The sequence below is a fragment of the Melospiza melodia genome, chromosome 2 (assembly GCF_035770615.1).
Source record: "Melospiza melodia melodia isolate bMelMel2 chromosome 2, bMelMel2.pri, whole genome shotgun sequence".
NCBI classification, from domain to species: Eukaryota; Metazoa; Chordata; class Aves; order Passeriformes; family Passerellidae; genus Melospiza; species Melospiza melodia.
In genome coordinates this window covers 85,811,319-85,832,396 of record NC_086195.1, presented here as the reverse complement: position 1 = coordinate 85,832,396, position 21,078 = coordinate 85,811,319, and the positions used below count along the sequence as shown (strand labels likewise).

The following is a 21,078-nucleotide window of genomic DNA, read 5'->3' as shown; positions in this document are numbered from 1 at the left end:
AGAAAAAAACCAAAAAGCTTTTAGAACAGAATTTCCAAACACATAAAAGAAATAGGACAGAGGAATTTTCAGACTAATATTTAAACATAATTGTTCTGAGAGAACAAGTAACATCTGGATGTAAAAATATCACAATAAGGAGTGCCACATAAAACCAGAATGAAATGGAATGGAAGGAAAGGACAAGCTACACGTTCAAGATGGCTTTGCACAAATGTAAGTATTTAAGTTTGGACTAAATGCAAAAGCCCATGTTTTACTCCATTACTGACATCCTAAGCAAGACAAATACCCCTAATTTCATCTCCAAAAATCATATGAATTGCATTTGATATGTATGTTCACCTAGGAGTTGTGATATCATAAAGGTGGTGTATTATATTTTATACAGAAAGCCTGGAAGCCAAACATTAAAAAATTGAAAAATTGTGTAGTTAATTATCAGAACTGACACTGGAGTATTGCATGAACCTTGAGCAAGAATACACAAAATATTTTTTAAAAGCTAGATTTAGCACCTACATTTAATTACAGAAACTATTTTAAGCCAAGAAAACAAAGAATAGTAGGTGACTTCTCTTTAAATGTCATTGCTTTACTGGGCTTTTACCATATATGCAATATTGTTAAAATTCTAAATAATTGCAATAGATTTTTTGAGGACTATTAATTGCTAAATAGCAAGGACAGAGGCTTTATGAAACTAAGAAGGGCTAAATATTCAGGGAGACAGAAGGTTAGGAACTGACAAAGGAGATTTTATCTATCAACAGTTTAGCTGGAGGTTCTGATCTGCCATCAAATCTGCAGGGAAATGTCTCCCTTGCAGGGTAAAATCTGACAGAAGGGAGTTGCTCCTCAAGGAAAGGATACTGAGTGGACCTGCCCCAGAGGTCTGGCTGAGGCTTGCTAGCACAATCACTTTCAATATTTACAATAAATTACTAACTCCTGCTTTTAAGCACCAGGCTACTCAGGATTCACCTCCAAGAGAAAAAAAAAAGGAGGGACTCACAGATACAGAACAATATCAAAAACTAAAACAGAATTGAGAAGGTAATACCTCAGAGACATTAGAAATTTTAAGATTTTTACAGATAACACAAAAATTGAAACAGGACGCAAGTAATGCTGAACAACTCAAATCAAGCATTCTGTACTAAAGGGCACTGCATTTTAGAATAAAACATTAACCTACTTTTCCCATGGTGAAATGAAATCTATCAGATATTTTCATAATGAACACTGCAAAAAATTGACAATTACAACCCTTTTATCCTCAAGTATTCCACAACACTTTACAGATTTCACATGTGTTTTCTCATACATCCATGGGATAAATGGGGCCCAGACATTGCCAGAAAGGAAAGGTCATTTTCATTGACTAGTTCTGTGTAGGCTTTTCAGTGGTCAAAACCTTAGCTGTTACAGAGGAAACCACTGATAGCTTTTGGTGAGTTTTCAAATTGGCAAGAAAATGTGCACATTGCATGGATTCTTGATGAAAAATAAATAGTCATGGACTTGATTTTACATTTCCTTTTGAGGAGAGTAGTAATAACAGCCATACATGCACTAATTCCATAATGAGTCTTTGCTAACTCATGAGGAAAACACATTATTCAGCTATCACACTACTTCCTCTAGCCATTACATATTTTAGTAGATTGCTATAAAAATTTGGATTGAACCAAACTAAATACCTAGAGAAGGACTCATGAGGCACTGTCTAATCTTGTTGCACTTCACCACATCCAGCGCTATTAATACATCCAGAAGGTGAGTTTGAGAGTTTTTGAAAAGTGTAAGCACCTTAATGAAAGGTTTATCTTTCTGAACAACTCTAAACCAGCACTACTTTTATACATGCTAGTGAACAAGCCAGGGTAAAATGATCACAGGTCTTTTTTTAAGTCATGTCTGTGGATCTTTTATTGTTCTTGGCACAGATTTCAATGGTGTTACAGAACTGAAAAACACATTTGTGAAACATACCTATAATACTGTGAAAGGTCAGAAGTTTTACATAGCCTAACGGAAGTATCAAGCAATTTATTTCCTTTTGAGGCATACTGTGAATGTACTGTAAATTCTGGGTTTATTTGCTTATTTATTTTTTTATTTGTCTAAGAAAATAAAAGGAGTGTAAGCTTAGGTGTCTCGATCCACTATTATGAGTTCAAGTTCTACTCAAATTATTTTGGACGTCTTACAAAAGCAGGCTTCCAGGAATGGTTACAACACATCTGGAGGTACTGCAAGCATGCTCTTTCCAGCAGAGATGAAACTGTCAAATATCCAGGGCAGGATGTCTCCATTGCTCCCCAGGATGTGTGCTTGCAGGGAGAGGAGGAAAGAAATCCAGACTTAAAGCATAAACCCCAGAAACACTCATGTCTGCCCAGCAGCAGAATGGAATGCAGGGTCTGCAGCACAGGACTGCAGAACAGGCCTTGGGGGTCATTTTCTCCTCTCCAGCCTCACTCCTAAAGGCAATGAGTGACAGCTTCCTGCGGTCTTGAGCCTCACTCAACGTGTACAAGCAACTTCCCCTCTTGGCTGAGGAGCTGTGGTAAGGATGCAAGAAAGCTGACACACCAGACACCAGAAACCTCACACTGGGGATGCTGCAGGACTATGCACTATCTTGGCACCTTCACTGGCAAGAGAGTGCATACACTTTCTTAATTTATAGTAAACAGGAATGATACTTTCCACCGCTCGGTTTTGAGACTCTTTTTTTATTGTATTTTAGCTGGCCAAAAGTAGAGCCTCTCCATATGTTTCTGCTATGCTTGGCCAGGACAGACTTTCTCTGCAATCTGTTAACACAACCAGAGTACCAGAGCTGGGTATTGATCACAATGTGGTGCCATTAGAGAAACAAAACTCTAGGAATTTTTTTATTGTAAAACATTAAGTGCCCAAATCAGCTTGGACAGAAAAAACCCCAGCAAATAACAATAAGGATCAGATACTCCAGGATCTAAAATACAAAATACCCCTTTACTAACTATTAAATAAAAATAAGATGCTGATACTATATTACTATTCTAGACACTGCAAAATAAAGTGAAATATAGTCCAAACTTTTTACTTCCACATGATCAGTTTTTATAAACTAAGAGGCATAATTAGTGAGATCAAGTGGTCTGATGCACTCATGTTCCATAAGTCAGAAGGTACAGAGGAGTTGCAGATTTGGAACCAGATAAGTGAGGGACATGGAAGCAGCATAATATAGAGGCTCAGTATAAAATAGTTCTAAAATAGAAATGTCTATTTCAGACTTTTATGAGTTTACAATAAAGACCTTACTTAACCAGACTATAAATATAAAACAAAATGTCTTTCTAAAAGGACTGGCTTACTGTTCTTTAACAAGAATGAAACATACCTTTGATAGATCTCTGAAGTTTCCTGGAAGGGTCAGATCTAACTCTTCAGATTCATAGTTTGTTAAAACCCATGGAAATACAGGGTATTGGTTCAGATCATTGTATGTTCGTCCTATTGAAAAAGAAAGTTTTAAGAATTAGGAAATAGAGTCCACTTGTCCAGCTAGAAAAAAATGTAGTGGTTACATTTCTTGCATCACATGTTCCCAGTTCCCACCACTTTGACAGAACCAGGTCCAAATCTTCCAGACAAAAGGAACCATTTAGGTGCACTTATCTTGAACCAGAAGTCAACACAAACTGAAATAATATAAAAAGCACAGTATCTTTTAAGATCAACTAAATGCACCATATGCCAATAAAAATTTCTTTTTTATTTCCATTAAAATATTTTTATAGCATGAATGTAGAAATTCAAAAGAACTTGACTATTGTTTCCTAGAAACTTCATGAAGTATCATAGCTGGCAAAGATAAAATGAGACTCCAAACAGCAAGGGGGAAAATCTGAGGTTTGCAAATCTAGGTCTATCCTATATAGTCCATGCTAATCTATCATTCCCTATGGTTCTTCGCTGAAGAAATGGTGAGATTCCATGGCAACTGTGGAATCAAAGTGACGAAACTCATGTTTGCTGTAACACTATTTTTTAATCACTTTTAAAATTAAAAAACAGTTATCTCATGTAAAAGACAGAGCTGACTACCCCAGGCCACTGTTTTCAATCATGAAAGAAACACTGCTCTCATCCCAGCAGCTCAAATGTGCAAAAAACCATGTACAGATACCATTTCAAAAGAAATGCAACTGCACTAAAAATTATGTATTCATCACAAAGAAAAACATGCTTAGGAAAGGCTGTTATTTTTTTGTATTCTCTAGTATTTAGCAGAATTTAACAATTCAATGATAAGGCAAATGAAATTTCTTAGTACAGAACTGTCCATCCTATTGCTATAGTGAGAACCACACAATATGCAACATAAGTCTTAAAAACCAAAATCAGGTCATAAATATATGTGTGTGTGTATTTATATAATATAATTAGCAGACTGAAATAATCCAGGTTAACAATTCCCAGTCCTGCAGCAGATTTACAGCCCTGTCTCACTAACTGCTTCCTTCCAGATTCTGGACAGATTCCTGGGGTACAACACCCGGCACAGGAAAACACAGGCTTCCTTGTTCTGAGTAGCAGTTGCAATTCTCCACAAAAAATCAGTTCTGCTTTAATGAAACTTTCACTGCTCTACAAACACCTTATTTTTTCAACAGAAGCTGATGAACAAAAAGCATGTTTTTATTTCGTACAGAGTTTCACTGAATATAGGAGAAGAGCATATTCTTAATAATTTGTGTCCTCATTTTTACACTCTGAAAACATAGATGTTCACAAGAATGCAAAAAACAAAAATTAAGGTGCAAATATCACTTTGTCAAGCAAGAAATTCCAGTACTGTGCACTACATACACAAATAAAGATGGATAGAAACAAAATCACTTCTTCTTTAATATGAACAATGAATGAATGAATGCAAAACAACTCTTGGAAAGAACAAGAATGTGTCAAACAACTATATGAAGAAGTATACCAGAATTTATCCTTGTAAGGGAGGAAAAGGAAAGGTATGCTCTGCTAGAATATTTATTCTTGTAGACTTTTGAGAGGGGGCTTTATATGCTTTCTAGGAAGACAAATCTGCTTAATTTTCTACATCCTTTAAATAAGAATATTATTTTTTTCTTTGGCAAGGGTTTAATTGCATGTGCCATGTAAATATTCTTGAGATTATTAAATTTAGGGTGCTTTAAAATAAGGCTTCTATAAAACTATCGCTTCATACAATAAAAGTTTTTCTCACCATCAAAATCTTTAAGTTAGTGGAAGAGCGTGCAAAAGCTTTCACAATAGAAAGACATTTGTGCTTATGCAGAGAGCAGACTAAAAGAACTTTGAGATCCAGGAAGAGAATGACTGAGAGGACTGTAGTCTATTACAAAGCATAAGTAAAAATGAAGACTCTGCAGAATCAAAATTTGTATGGAAAAGAGCTCACAGTAATAAAAATCTTCAACTGTAACCATTTTAGAGAAATATTTAAAAAGTGAGAACATCCTTTTGCAAAATTTTGAAAGGAAATGTAGGGTCCATACAAAATTATGTTTTATTTTGAAATTGAGATTTTTCATATGGTGATTTCATTTAATTTTGATGCTTATTTCATTAATTTCATATCAATTCAATGTCAATATTCAGTCAACAAGATTTTGACTGTTAGTTCCCATTCCATGTGGGAAAATCATAGGAAAAAGGAAAAGGAAAAAGCAATCCTGAGCCTTGCTGGCTCTTTTGCTGAGAGGTTACTTATAGTATAGACACATGAAGAAATTATCATGTGACATTAGCTCCATGTCAGAACACTGCAGTAACTCCTCTTTTTTAGCTCACAGTGAGAAATTATTGCAGCTTCTCTCTCAGCTTAGGTAGGATAAATTGCAAATAATGAAGCTTTCAAGATTATGTATTTGGTAAATATAAGACTTGTGAAAAAACCTAAAATATTCTCTCCTTCTTCAATTTTTAGAAAACATGTTTTATTTATAAAGATAATAACTACTAAGAATAGCCCTTAAATTGTTTAATAAAAAAGTTATTTATTTTTTTCAACTCATCAATTTCCTCCTTAATATCAACAAATAAAACTGACTCGAGAAGATGAACCTAATTTAAATTGTGAAAGGAGACCAAGCCTACAAGGTAAGACCACACATCTGTACTTATCTGAGCAGAGGACAGTGATCTAGGCCTATAATGGGATTACAAATTCCTAATTCTAAACATGCATAAATATTAGTGGCTTCACTTTATTAGAAATGCTGTCTTGATCTGTTCTGGCTTCACAATTGATTATTCTCAGAGAAAAGTCAGCAGATGAATATACTTAGCCATCTCATCAATTGTCTGCTGCTTCCAACAAGAATTATTTGGTCCTTTCTTTAGCTAAATAAATATAGAACATAAACCTGTATGACTATTGGTAGTCCCTACACTTTTTCAGAGCCTTCAGATTTCCCCTCAAGTAGGCTTACAGAGATTAATATTAAAGGCTGAATATTAAATATCGCAAGGCCTGTGACACTAATCTACTTGAACAATAAAAATGAGGCATAGTAAATGAGATCTCAGAAATACTGGATATGTTTCTTCATTAAAAAAAAAAACAACTTTTTAATTAAACCATCCAATTTAATGTTTTTATATGGCACTTTAGTTTCTAAGGTAAAGCGAGCTAGAGACAGCTGACAAAGAAATTATAACTGCAATTCCTTGGTGAAAATGTTAATGACAGCAAAATATTGTTTAATTAGATGATTGCAGCATCTGGATTAACACTCTTTAAGAGCGATGTTCCTGTGCTTGTCTGCTTCTTCACACTTTACAGACATTTTGTCATCTCTAGGTCATTAGGAAAGAATTTTTAATGATTTTTCTAGAAGTAAGTAGTTCGAGTTACATCTAATTAGATGACAATAATAAGCCCAACACATGCAGTAGCTAAATATATACATAATTAACCAGTGAGGGCTTGTACATCACAGAGTAAAAAAGTGGAAAATGCTAAGCAGGCAAAAAAAAAAAAGGTGAGGGGGAAGAAGTTCATCTGAATTTATTACCTAATTGAGGATGTCATTTTTTTTCCATAAACCTGTAAAAATAATCCCTTTCCACTAGAAGAAATTACTCACAAAAATTATGGATGCAATTATTCTTCATTTCTTTTAAAAGCAGTGGCATGTAGGATTTAAAAGAATTAAAATTCCAATAAATACAAATGCATGCACACATTTAATGTACTGCACATTTGAAATCATACAGCAGAAATTAGTTAAATACTGAGAAATGGATTTGAAATCTAGACTTCTAGCTAAAACAGTGAGCACTTCAATGATATTAAAAAACAACTTCTTGTTCCCACTCCTCCTGACACCTTTTGCTGTAGTGGGATTACTTTTAAGCACTCTTTTTAATAATCTTTTAATTGAGAATAGTAAAAATTACTTGTTTCCTATATCACCCAGAGGGTTCAGTTGACATATATGCTGGTCCCATACAGAGAGGACAATGAGTATAATCACTGCAAAAACAAAAGGATGCCTGAGAATGAAGCAGGTAGAGAGAGGAGGGGGGAGGTGACCAGGAAGGCTTATGTCTACCAAGCCAGGACAAAAACCAGGGCCATGGAGAGTATAACACTGAGACTGATTGATAAGTAGCAGAGTGCAGTGTTTACCTTTGGGAGGAAAGCCCAGAGCTGTAAACATGATGAAATATGCTCGAGCCAGAAAAGAGGGCAAGAAAGAGGTGAAGAGCTTGGAAACAGAAGAGGGAGGTGAGAAAATAGCTGACTAGGGGGCCAGAGAAACAGGTTGAAACAAGGCTTTAGAATTTTGAAGATGGAGAAATTTTGAACTGAAATTGCAGCAGGACATCAGGCCAGTGCAAGTGCCAGCAATCACACATAGGATTGGATAGGAAATGATCAAGAAAGAGAGACCTTTGAGAGCTGAAGTAGAAAGTTATTAGGCATATAAGATCTGTGAGCGCAGATCACAGCAGGAACAATTAATCTAAACATGAAGCATAGCAATGTTTCTAGGGGGTAAAAGGATGACATAAGAATTGAAGAAAATGTCATAGAACGATGGATTTTTTTCAAGAGCATACTTCAAATATTAAGGACCTATAGAACAGCCAGGGGCCATGCTTCTCAGGACAGACAGAACAGAAAACCAGGGAGAGATTTAAGAAGCGATTAATGTATTTATTTCAGCAGTTCTGTTGTACAGACACCAACCAGTCTGTGTAATTAACAGTATTAATAAAGAGGCAAAGGACTTCTTGTGGGAAAGGACCTGGCAGCATGATGTCACAATGGGAGAAATAAGCTGGTGTCAGAACCCTCACTTCTGAACATCACTCTTCCAAGGCGACTGCTTCTTGTGTAACTTCAGAGGAGGATAACAAAGAAACATGAGTGCTTTCTTACTCTTTTGTAGAGGGCTAGAGACTAATTAAGCACTATTGGAAGAAAAAAAGGAAGCTACAAAGAATGGGCAAAAGATGTGCTAAACCACTTTATTAGTGGACCTCTATTTGGATGAGAAAACAGTGAAGTGACCTTACTTATCACCCACTTACCAGCAGATAATCCACAATTCTTAAGTGTCAAACCTCCATGTTTCTGACTAAGCTACAGCTCAGATTTGCTGAATAAGCCAGTAGGAGTTTAATGGCAACATGAATATAAAAAAAAAAAAAAGGAGGGATATATTTCTCCATATATATTTATCCATTGTTGAGAGAAAACAATAATACCATTAGAGAATAAGATGCTGCTTAAATAAACAGTTATATACTAAAACTAGGTCATTGCTGCTACACTAACAATTACTGGCAGAGAAGTTGTAACTTATAAGGAGATATTTCTTATAGAATCTCATTACAAAAGAGTATAATTAGGACTGTAATTGGAAATTGGATTTCCAAGAAGAAAGAAAAGAAAATACATCTTTACTTAGGAAAGGAGGTCACAAGTATATTCAGTACTCTATTTTTGTCTACAAAATAGAAAATCCTGTATTTTCTTCTGACTGTTGAAGGTCCTGTCTACAGTGCATATATGATTTTGTGTCTGTTTAATAGAGGTGTACTTGGGCAGTTATCAAAACCAGGGCAACAAGTAGTAGAGGTTCTTCGCTTCCAGTACTGTATTTCTGGTAGAGTTATTAATTTTGTTAGTGCTTTATCAGAAAACACTTATTTGTTGTAAGGGCAATATTTTTGAGGAACACCTTTCAAAAAGACTCACAGAAATGCAGGCAAAGCTGTTAAATAAATCAGTGCTGTCACTCAGACTGCCTCACAGCTTCCAACCCTGCAGTTTCCCAGTTCTCAGGCCCTGGTGGTACAAGGCCTTGCAATGGTGGAGCCAGGATCAGCTTGGGGATGTGAGAACTTCTAGACTTTCTAACATATATTTCTTCTTCAAAACTTTCTCCCCAGTGACCAGACTTTGAGCTCATGTGCACACTATTGTGGGTGGGTTTCTGCCTTGCCATGAACTTTATGAGGAGATTCTTAGCAAATATCCCCAAGTACTTAATGAGTTTTTGGAACTGAGCTTTCTAGATGAAGTGCAGACTTCATTAAAACTAAAAAACCTGGTTGATCTTCCAAAAAATAACTTGAGGGGAATTTTACTTCTGTCAAAAAGTTGGAAAATTTTGGATTTTGTTCCAAACTGGAATAAAGACCTTATTGTCATGTATAGAATTGCCTGTTGGGTTTCAGTCAGCTTTCATTCTCTGGTGTTATTTTCAGAAAAGGTTTTGTGTGTGTCATTGGCAAGTTCAGCTACCAAGGATAAATTTTATTCTAATTTTTTTTTTAAATCACATACTGCTGAAAGATTTTATGAGATGGTAGACAATGATGTGAAATGAGCAAGGCATCCTATGCAATTAACCTATGCAATTCTGAGATTACATGAACAAATGAGGGTTATCTGTAAGAGACTGATACTAATAAATCTGCTAGAAATTAAATGCCTTGAGTCAGAGAGAGAGACTTCTAGGGGTAGTGACCAAACAATTTTTTTCCAACAGGACAGAAATTCATGGACACACACCAAAAATAACAAATAGTCAGTAATACTTCAAATCTTGGCCATAGCAGGTGAAACATGGAATGCTAATATCAAGCCATCCTGTTGTAAAGCAGATGAGTGACACTAAATGGCCTTAAGAGAATCCTGTCTCATGCAATCACCCCAAGTGTTCGACTTTAAAACTTGCCCAGTAGTACTAGTATCAAAAAACAGGTCAAAAATATTTTTGTTGAGACCTTTGAGATACTCTGAGGGAATCTGCTCAGGCTGAATCTTGTTAACCGAGATATTTTAGTGTGTTACTGCAATTTCTAATTGACTTCAGGCATAACGCTGTCTTCCAGGTCTGAATGCTTTGGTGAGGTACCTAAAAAATAATGACCTTAGAGTTTTAAACTGATTAAAAATTTTGAAAAAAAAAAAAAATGGCCTGTCTCTTGTCTACTCTCATTCAAATAACTTAAATTCACTGCTCACAGAAGAAATGAATACACAAAAAGGAAATTACCAGCAAAGGATAGTTCTGTTGGTAATATATTGGACAAGGACTGAGGGGACCTAGGCTAACTTCCCAGTTCTCCAGTAAATCCTCCAAGTTCAGGTGAAGCAGTCAGGGAGCCGGCAAGGGTCTGCCTGCATTTCCTCATCACTAGAAGGGCAGCGGATGCGTGAGAGGCACGGAGCAGCTGGAGACAGGCCAGTGTCCAGAAGCAGGATAGAGGCATTCTGGCACTGCACCAGAGGCAATAAACACTCAGCAGGGCTCCTTCCTCCAGCAGAGATCTGCGGGACCGCAGCTAAAATGCTTGGGAACCAGGCTGGTGACTTGGATTGGACTTCACCATATGGACTTTCCAGCCCTGATCTCCAGTAGTTTCAGGGATTCTGCTTTTTGCTCCACTGCACAAGGTAAACATGCCCTCAGATTTCCAACTGTTCAGTGGTAACACTTGTGTATCACACTGGGAGAAGTTGATGACACATTTATTAACATCCACAAGACTGGATGCATGGATGGTGACTATCAGCTAAGCACAGAGGCCAAAGCCTGAGGGTTCAAAGCAAACGAGTTTGACAGCTCCTGAATTCTGCCACTGCCCTACTGGGAAGAGTGCAGTGACTGTCCCCAGACTGGTCAGCATAACGAGTGCTACCTTTGGGTTTCACACTTACATGTGTCTTATGTCTGGCCTGAGGATAACCTCGAGCATAAGAGTCAGGACCAAGTAAAGATGAGAGTTGTAACACTGGAGTACAAAGTGATGCCTGGTGGAATTTAATTTGGGTTTCAAATTAAAGCTCACTGAAGTGAAATGTCTGTATGAGGCTCTCCACAGGCAGGTTCATAAGCAGCATGTGTGCTACAGGCAGGAATCATAATAGTAGACAACCTCCTGGAAATCTCTGTATATGGTGTAGAAAACTGCTGCTTTTTACATTTAAAATTAACACTGGAGTTAACACATAGAAAAGGGAAAGGTGAAAGGAGTAATATCTTCCTGAATGTTTAATTAATGGCAATTGCCAGAAAAACTCTTTTGCCAATAACAAATGGATGCCTATGGCAGTTATTTCTCATTTTAAATACCTAATCTGATATTGTATTTCATCTCAAAGAAGTAAATGAGAAAAGATGCTGTAATCTAATCATACCACAATCCAGGTGACATCTGTACTAGGCAGAATACTGTTGTTATTCTGCTGTCTAGTTGCTGTTGCTGAGAATGATGAAGTAGCGAAATTACATTTTCCCATTATTATTTCCAGACACTCTCTGGCAATGGTTTGTTGACTCTAATAAAACTTCAGACAAAGCTGTCAGCAGAGGAAATGGCAGAAGGGGAGCAAGGAACAGCCTTCACAGCAATACATGAATCTAAAGTCTCCGTGATAGGTTGTGCATTTTCTGATAAAATGTGTGTGTGTTTCAGAATATATCACAAAGCTGCAGCCGAATTCTAGTGGGATGAATGTATTCTATTGAGTCACGTTGCTTAGGACTTTGACAAGCATAAACATATTACGAGGGATTAAAGAGGCAGAAGCCTTACCTGCTATAGTATTGAGGAACATCAAGTATTCAAAGTTGGATATCTCCCGTCTCTGCCAGCGCTGAGTCATGTTGGAGGATTTATAAAGTTGTCGGGGTGTGGCCAGAGAGATTCTCCTAGGAAATGCATTTAAAGAATGATTTTTTAAGAGTCTCATTAAATGTTAAGATGTAGGGCAACATTTTTAGTGTGATTAATTTCAGGTTGTCTCAGAGGCTTTTTTATTTTATTTAACGAAGTCAAGAAGACACTATTACCCTTCTTTCAGAAATGTCTAAAATTAGGAACTATGTTTTATTTTATCTCTACTACAGCATTGCAATAAATCAGAATATTATATTTTGTGGTTTATTTTATTCTGAATCTGGTTAAAAGACTGGGATTAAAAGAAACTGCAGACCTCCTGGTGCCAGGCTTGTCCAGAAGGAATAAAAGAGGAATACCATGTCCCTGTTTCAAAAGGATATATTGAGATAAATTCATTAATGTGAGTGAGTGATAGATTAAAGTGACATACACTTCCATCACGCAGGTTGACTATATTTATTACACAATTTGTGCACCTCCTCTATGGTCAACTACCCATGATTCTTTCCTAAATCCCAGCAAGCCTGAATATTTTTATTTATAGCCTGGTTTCTGAAAGAAACAAATTTTACTCAGTTATCTGCTCACATGTTCATCTGTCTGTCTCTTCATAATGACTTCTAAATTGCATTTCATTCAAATTTGAAAGAGGAGCAGGAGTATCTATGATACTCATTTTCCACATATTTTTTGAAACTTAGATGGCTGGATAAAGGAGAAACTACTTGCCAAGCAAGAAAAAAGCAGAAAACCTCAACTCTTCTATATTCAATCTGACAACATCACAACAAACAAATATCATGCAGCAAGTCTTAAATTAACCATTGTATATACTGTCCCTGGTTGGTAAAACATAGGAGACTAGAGTCAGTCTAGAGTAATGCATTAAAGAAAAAAATCTGCAACAGGCAGAAGCAGTCTCATTGTTCAAAACTCATTTCTAGAGAAAATAGTTCTTGCCTTAAAAAAAGGAGAAAGACAAGGAAATGTTTAAAAATATAATAAATTAATTTCCTCAGAAACCTTTATAAGAAGAAATTTATACCTTAGAGATGTATAAAAATAGAGAAATATTTATACCTGTTAAGAACATCAACAATAAAAAAGACAATTCCAATTGGGTAGTCTGAATTCAATGAATTTGAAGAATGTATGTGGTAGTATATATACAACTTATCAAGATCAAATAGGGACAACCAATGCTTCAGCTTTCAGTTGCACCCTGGGCACACTATGTGTTATTTTTGGACTCTGGAAGCTGAGTATCTTCTTAAAACTTAGTAATAGACAAGGTGTCAAACTGAGCAGTGTTTACAAAAATGTGAACCACCTACTTCTAAAGATCCACGCACATACTCCTGGAGATGCACTAAACTCTATTTCCAGAGAAAGGATGCGTGAGTATTGGCATGTGACTGTTATTTCAATTATTTGTCTAAATTGCCAGTGTGTAAATTGTCAATGTCTGCCATATTTCAGCTTCCAAAACTGGGCATACAAAAATGACCATGCAAGGGTATTTGCCCAAATAGCAGTGTGTTAGGTCTTGCAGGCTTGGCTAGCCTTATTTTACAGTAGACTATAGGATACCAAACACAAATGCACTTTAGTAGTACACAGGAGACAATGCAAAATATTTCAAAGTTGTTTCTATAATGCTTATGAAACAATTCATCTAAAGAAATATCCAAATGTAATCATACCTAATATTGCATTTCGTAGAATAACAACTACTTTTACAGTACAACTCTCAAAGACAAGTATTTTCCTGTAAATTCTGACTAATGCTACATGCAAATTAATAAACATACAAATTAAAAATACTAAAGAGATAATTAAATTTACAAAGCATTTGTGTCACAGACTTTCTGTTCCTCCCATGACAAAACAACATTTATGCATCAGCTTAGTAGCTGCTTTCAGACTTTATTCACAGTCTCCTAGGGAGTCTCAAAAATCTATGAACTGTCAAGTGCTGGACTTTGCATTTGAATGCCTGGTTTGAGTGAACTCTACGGAAAATCAAAATATACTAAAAACATCCTTATTTATTCCTTATCTACCATGTTTGAAAGACTCACATTTTTTCAACAGAGACTGGAAGAAATTATGCACAATAAATTGGTTCCACACCTGCTTGTTTCAGCTAACACAGGAAGACCCACTGTTTTCTGTTTTGCTAAAACCACCCAACTTTGATCAAACTATTTCTTTCTTCAATATGCCATCACCAGTATGAAGATGCACAAATGAATGTGCTTCCTTTGCTTCTAGAGAACCACAAAATAGCTACTCAAAATGAGAACTGCAGAAGACTCTGATGTACAACAGAATGATCCAATTTTTCAATTTTTATACATTTAAATTTATTTAGAAAACAATTCAGGCCATTTTGGTGAAGGAAGGGATGTTATATATTCCATATGTGAAATATGACACACCCCCTTTCACAGTCACTTTTAATTTAGTTAGATACAATGCAATCTCATACAGAAATATTTAAGTGTCTTGCACCTGCATGATGTCATGTATTTTGTAGCTCCTGCTCAGAGAAAAAAAAAATAAGGACTTGGGAAAGTAATTTCCCAATGAAAGGCAAAAAACTCATCAACAATCATTTTAATCAAAGTTCTAAGAAGGGTTTTATACTTTGATGGCACAAAATCTTAGTTTTTATACCTCTCTCCCTTCACAAAACTCAACCTCCAGATCAGCTGTATTGAGATATGGAGATCCATCACCAAGCTGCTGACATGGCAGAACTGAGCTGATGTTGAATATAATTACTGTAATAGCCAAAATACATTTTTTTTCAGAAAAATATATAATTTTAATTTCTTGGTTTTATTAACTGAATCCATTGTTTTCTCTAATGCTTTAATAGCCCACAGCATTTCAGGGGAAGGTGTCAGTGTCTTTAGGGGCAAAGATACCGTATCTTTTACCAATTCTTTGATCTCAGTATTCTAGGAAACCATCGGGCAGCTCACAGCTAGTTTCTGAGCTGTGATGTTGCCCTCAATAAAAAGACATCAGTAATGTGTGTGTCCCTTCTAACACCTGAGGGGTTAGAATCATAAAAAGTAGTCTGATAATACCATGCTAAAAAAGTGGATATTATTCTACCTATGTAGAATTAAATGAAGCTGCAGAAGTTAAAAGACACAGCATTGTTTGCCCAGTTGTATCATTTGGCAAGGTCATGAGGAAGCTACAATCAATGCAACATGTTTCAGAAACAGTGAAAATGCATTTATCAAAGACAGACTAATTTGATTACTAAATCAGACTGAGGTCTTCAACATGTGACTTATTTTAAGGATGTAATTACTTCTTTGTAACATTATGGACAGGCTTGAACTCTGTTGAATCAAAGCATTAAACTTGAACTCTATTGAATCAAAGCTGTTTCGAAAGGCAGCAGAGGCAAACCAAAGACTTGCTCTCAACAGCAGGTCTGTAGAGTCTTTGGAAGTCACGATGGTTCACCTGCTTCTAAACCTTTGAGCTATTAGATCATAAATATTTCTATTTACTTCTACTTCCTTTCACCTTTCTTAACTCCAGGATTTCACCAGGAAAACAGAAATACACTTAAAAGCCATGTGCTGCATTAAAAGTAATTTACTTCTTTGGAATGTTTCCATTATGAGTGCAAGCCTTTATGATACTGTAATTAACTCTAGGTGACATTTATCAGAGTAGTATCAGGGAGGAAATATTACTTGCAGAAATAGAACTAAAGAACTTAAGCAAAACAATCAGAAAGATCTTCTTTTGTTAAGATATTTTAAGGTACAACTTAATCTGGAAAACTGTGATGATAAAAAAAAAGATAATATTTCACTCAGTATAGCAGTTCCTTTTGGTTACTCAGCATAATTTCACCTTATTTTAGTTATGCAAATAAGCATAATTTTAAAAATTAGCATTCCAGAGCCAACATATTCACAGGAAGGAAAACTATTTTCTAACATCAACAAAAGATTAACTACAGGGCAGTTATAGAGCCATATTTCCCCTCAGTTTTTCCACTGCAATCCTACTGAAGACAATAAGGGTATGCAGACAGGGGAAAAAAGAGAAAGAACCATGATTATGGAGTTTTCGTTATGCATAAATCATACACTGATTACACAAAAAAAAAAAGAAAGAAAGAAAAATAACTTCACTACCATATGCCAGATTTATTCTGAAGGCTAGCAAGCCCATTTTCGATTCAAATTGAACTTTAATCAAAAAGGTATGGAAATAAGTGCATATTATATTGAAGTTGAAACTTTTCTAAATAATTATATATCAACAAACTTTTTCAGACAATTATTCACTGAATAATGCACAAAGGATATGAATTTCAAAAGTAAAAAATGTCACTGTAAATATGAAATTCTGATTGAGAAATTTGCATTTTGTTTGTGCCAGAACATGTGGCCATTTCTATTTCAGAAAAGAATGCTATTACTTTCCATTTAGAGACAGCATTTCCTTTAACTTTAGTATATGGAAGAACAATGCAAATATTAACAAGATGCGCCTTCCAAATAAATGCCCCAACTTCGCCTTGATCTCACTGAAAACTTGAGAAATTTGGCAGTTTGCCTAAAGACTTCAGCACACTCAGGAGATCAAGCCCTAGGCATCATGAGACTCTTGGGCTCATGACAGGGAATGATGTTCATATGGGAATGAAACAGTTCTCCAATTCTACAAATGCTTTGACACTTCAGAGTATTTCCACATTTTGCACTGGGATAAAACAAGGACAATCTGAAGTTTTAGTTCCCAGGAAATGACATAGAGAAAGACACATCCCAGACACTACACTGAAGGTTAAGTCATTTGCTTTTTGGCCAAATCAAGCCAAATGGGGGGCTGAGCCCAAAGCACCATATTTTGTTAATATCATGCTGTTTCCTCGCTCCCTCATATTTCTTTATTTCTGTCTCATTTTGACCGGAAATTAATCCTGAACTGAAAAACAAACAAAAAATGTCCCTACTCTAACACAGTGAAATATACGTGAAAATCATCTCACCTCCCCTGAAACATGAATACTTTTATAATATAAGATCTGACAATTTGCAGCCTTATTTCTGGCCATAGGCTGATTTGATGTTGATGTTGATGAGGGAATAAAAACTGTAGTTGACCATAGTATGTGCGAATCTCTAAAACTCAGCCTTAATCGTTCTTTCAAAAATATATATGCTCCTCAATTTTGGAAAGAAAAGAAGAAGAATGTACTATACTAATGAAAGGAAGAAATTTGAAAATTGCAAAATAGCCACTATGTTGATAAGAAATGAAGTAAAATCCCACACATTCATATATATAAAATAATTTACATTCAGCAAACACAAAAACTAGTCAGCTTCACACCCTGGATAAAATCACAGCAAGTACGAACATTTGATTATACATTTTTAAAACCAGACTTTGAAGAGATAAGGTGTAAGTTTTTTTGATGGAAGGTGCTTATTTCCTGTAATTGAAAAGGAAAAAATCTAATTATCTAATTTACTTCTTTTACTTTTTTATCTCTTACTTCTTTTACTTCTATTCCATATACTAACAGGCCATATAGTAAGTAAAGGGTAATGTTTCTCATACTAAGCTTAAGAAAAAGAAAATCTAGAGTTGACAGAAATAATGTTTTAGCACTGATATTAAAAAAAAAAACAGCTGTATAATACAATAAACACAAAATATAAAACCTATGTTAATTAAATTACCTGGCTTGTGGCAAACCATAGCTGGTTCCTACTCCAACACGTGGTAAGCTGTACACAACTTTTTTCACTGTTGCTTGGTCCGGAAAATTAAACATAACAGAAGCTAAATGAAGAAAGGAAAATATGTACCAGTAAAACATTTGCAGCAGTCTGTTTCTTAATCTGCATGTATTTTTAAAATGCTCAGGTTTTTATTTGGGGAGAGAAGTAAGTTCCACTTTTATCCTCCTGGGGATCCAAGGTACAACAGAAATTCCTGACATTCTTCGCACCTATGTATAATTAGCTGGTTAACATTTTAGCATTGTCTCCCATTTTGCAGAAGACCTGAGTGTTGTTTACTTCAGAGGAACAACACTTTACTATTAACGCATAAAATCTCTTATCAGGCTGAGAAGCTGTTCATTAGCTGGCATGGCATTTGCTCTTCTAACTAGTGCCTTAAAACAGCCAGGAATAAGGAATTGTTCAATTCCCTCTCCAGCTGAAATCAAAATTTACATCAGAGATCCTGAGGGCAAAAGACCACTACACACCTCACCAGCCAGTGAACTGTGATTCAGAGTAGCAGATACAGAAAACCGAGTAGATCTATTTATTGCTCTGGTACTTTTTAACTTTAATTCCTTTTATAATTAGGAAAAGAAATATCATTTTATATGTTCCACTAAAATATTTACAGACAATTGAGAAGGGTGAGACAATTGAAAAAGCAAATTTCCTGTCCAATATCTGAAGAATTTACCAATTGCAATGATCTGATTCTGTAAATAAATCTCACTGCTGGACAGGAAGCAGTGAGATTGATTTAGATGATTGATTTTAATAAAATTTGCACTGAGCACATATGAGAGGAAGCATTATAGAACGGACATAACGACTTTATCAAAGGAAGCACAGAATTTTCCTTTTAAGATAAATAAAGCACAAAACAACCACTAGCACAATTTTACGCAACAAGTAAAAATTTTGACCTACTTCTGTTTGCCATAAACACTTCCAAAGCTGTGTTCTGGAGAAGATAACGTCTTGAAAAAACAGCTCGAATCTCGCTGAACATCCATTTTCCATGAAGGCCCTCAGTATATGCAAGGACCTTTAAAGAAAGTCAAGGTGAGAGTTATTAGCAGGAATTTTTTGATAAAATATTATATAAGAACAGAGGAAATTTAACCCATCAATCAAGTTCATCATGTCCCTTTAATACTAAAACCAGTGACTTAAAATGAACTTAAATGTTTTTAAGAAATGCAAAAAAAGGAGTACCTGCTGTTAGAAGAATATCAGCAATTACTGTAACCTGATACTCCTAAGATCTATTTCTCATATGTTGCATCAAATTAATTTCCTCAAAAAGGCCAAAACCTCAAACTAAAACAAGTACAGGGAAACAGACACACTTGAAATTATGCTTATCTTCTTCCAACAGTGTGCATGACACAGTTGTCAGTTATCTTTCAGATACTAGATTTACTTCTGAGGCTGCCTTGTGCAAAGAACAACCAAAATAATACAACTTGCTATTCACATCCACTTCAGGGTCATAAATTACAAGTCCTCCCATTCTATTAATAAGTACAAAAAATAGCAAAACCAGTATGTCACCATAATAATTTTTCTGAAGTTAGATATATCAAATATTCCAAACCATGGACAAAATTTAACAGTTTTATTTGCATTTTAAACTTAATGTGAAAATATTTTAAAATAAAAAAGTTTAAAATTAGCACTGCTTTTCCTGTTTTAAATTTTCTCAACTAGGTGCATTAATATAAGACTAGATATTAATATCAAATAATACTTTTTCACTTTTCTTTCAGTGTTTTGGATGTTCAAAAAATAGACAAAAAAGACACAATTTAATTGTATGCCATTTTTATTAACTTGTATCGTGCACTGTAGAACAATTCTTTTCCAATCATTTTCATCAGCTGGCAGGCTGCCTTCAGCCCTGCACCTCTGCTCAGGTGGGCTCTGCCATGGCACTCCTAGGAGGCGTCACTTGTTTGGGATGGGAATCCTCACCACAGCCATCTGCATTTCCCAGCCTCTGTAGACTGTGCCTTTACCTGGGCTGCAGCCACTGAGAGAATTGCAGCCTCAGTGAAACAAAGAAATATTGTGAACACCTTCCCTAAAGGAACATTTCAGACTGAAGAGACTGAATTTCTCTGCTCTCCATTAGGTACACAAAAGCTGTCATACACCAGCTCTCAGAGCTTTACTCACTCCTCTGAGGTCTTTACTTTCCCTAATCATGATCTCCCCCAGCTTCTGAACAGGAAAATGTTAGGGAGATCATATGCTGCTGCTGTCAGTGATCCTTCATGCTTGAGGAAATGGGAATTGCATTTCTTCAATCTTTTCACTGACATGGCTTCAAGTTAGTAACACGTCTCCATATATATGAAAAAGCTAATTTCAGTTTGAGAACTTGGTGTACAGCCTTTTTCTCATAACCACAATGAGTCTATTTCAGAGAGGATGTTAATAGCAGAAACAACAAAAAAGTGCTTCAGCACATGGAAAGGCATTCAGAGTTAGTTCTGTCCTCGACAGACACCAGTTGGAAGAACACAGCGTTCCCCCGGTTCTGTTTACATGAGGGTAAGTTACAGACAGAACTCTTAGACCAACATTGCACCTGATGACACTGTTCCGTTCACCTCAGCTTTCCACACCAGTTAAACACAGCTTGGAAGAAGGGAAGGAGCTTGATTCTTTGGAGGTCACTCAGACATGTGCAAAAGACTATGGACTCCCTGTATTCAGTCACAGGTCAGCTGTGGAATGCTACCTCATACACTAAATTGTTGCAATGGTTAAAAATATGCACCTTATTTTTCCTTTGAACTCTGATAGATCTTGTGACACTTTTGTCTGTGAGCTTTCTAGCATCAGGTAACTTTTCCTTGTGTTGATAATTACAGACTGGATCCACTTACTGCTTAGCCTTCTCTTTGATAAGCTAAATAAACAAAGTTTTCCTTGATTTTCTTTTGTTGAGATCAGATGCTAGGATACCACTGGTATGATGTATGTGAAATTCAGGTGGACAAGAACAATGACTCTGAAGATTGAAGCACACTCCTTCTTTGAATATATTGTGCTGCTATCTGATACATAATTTTTGAAAATACGC

General features: G+C 35.8%; 1 protein-coding gene across 11 annotated transcripts in view; it reads right to left on the bottom strand.

Annotated features, from left to right (window-relative positions):
* The window catches only part of NBEA (neurobeachin), a 454,524-nt gene that overhangs the window by 80,634 nt on the left and 352,812 nt on the right, over positions 1-21,078 (bottom strand). For all 11 annotated transcript variants that reach the window (XM_063149159.1, XM_063149160.1, XM_063149163.1 and 8 more), the window contains 4 exons: positions 18,915-19,032; positions 17,937-18,039; positions 12,118-12,233; positions 3,398-3,510 (listed from right to left, as the gene is read on the bottom strand). In XM_063149159.1, the coding sequence (XP_063005229.1) occupies positions 3,398-3,510; positions 12,118-12,233; positions 17,937-18,039; positions 18,915-19,032 (450 nt within the window). The remainder of the gene's footprint in view (positions 1-3,397; positions 3,511-12,117; positions 12,234-17,936; positions 18,040-18,914; positions 19,033-21,078) is intronic.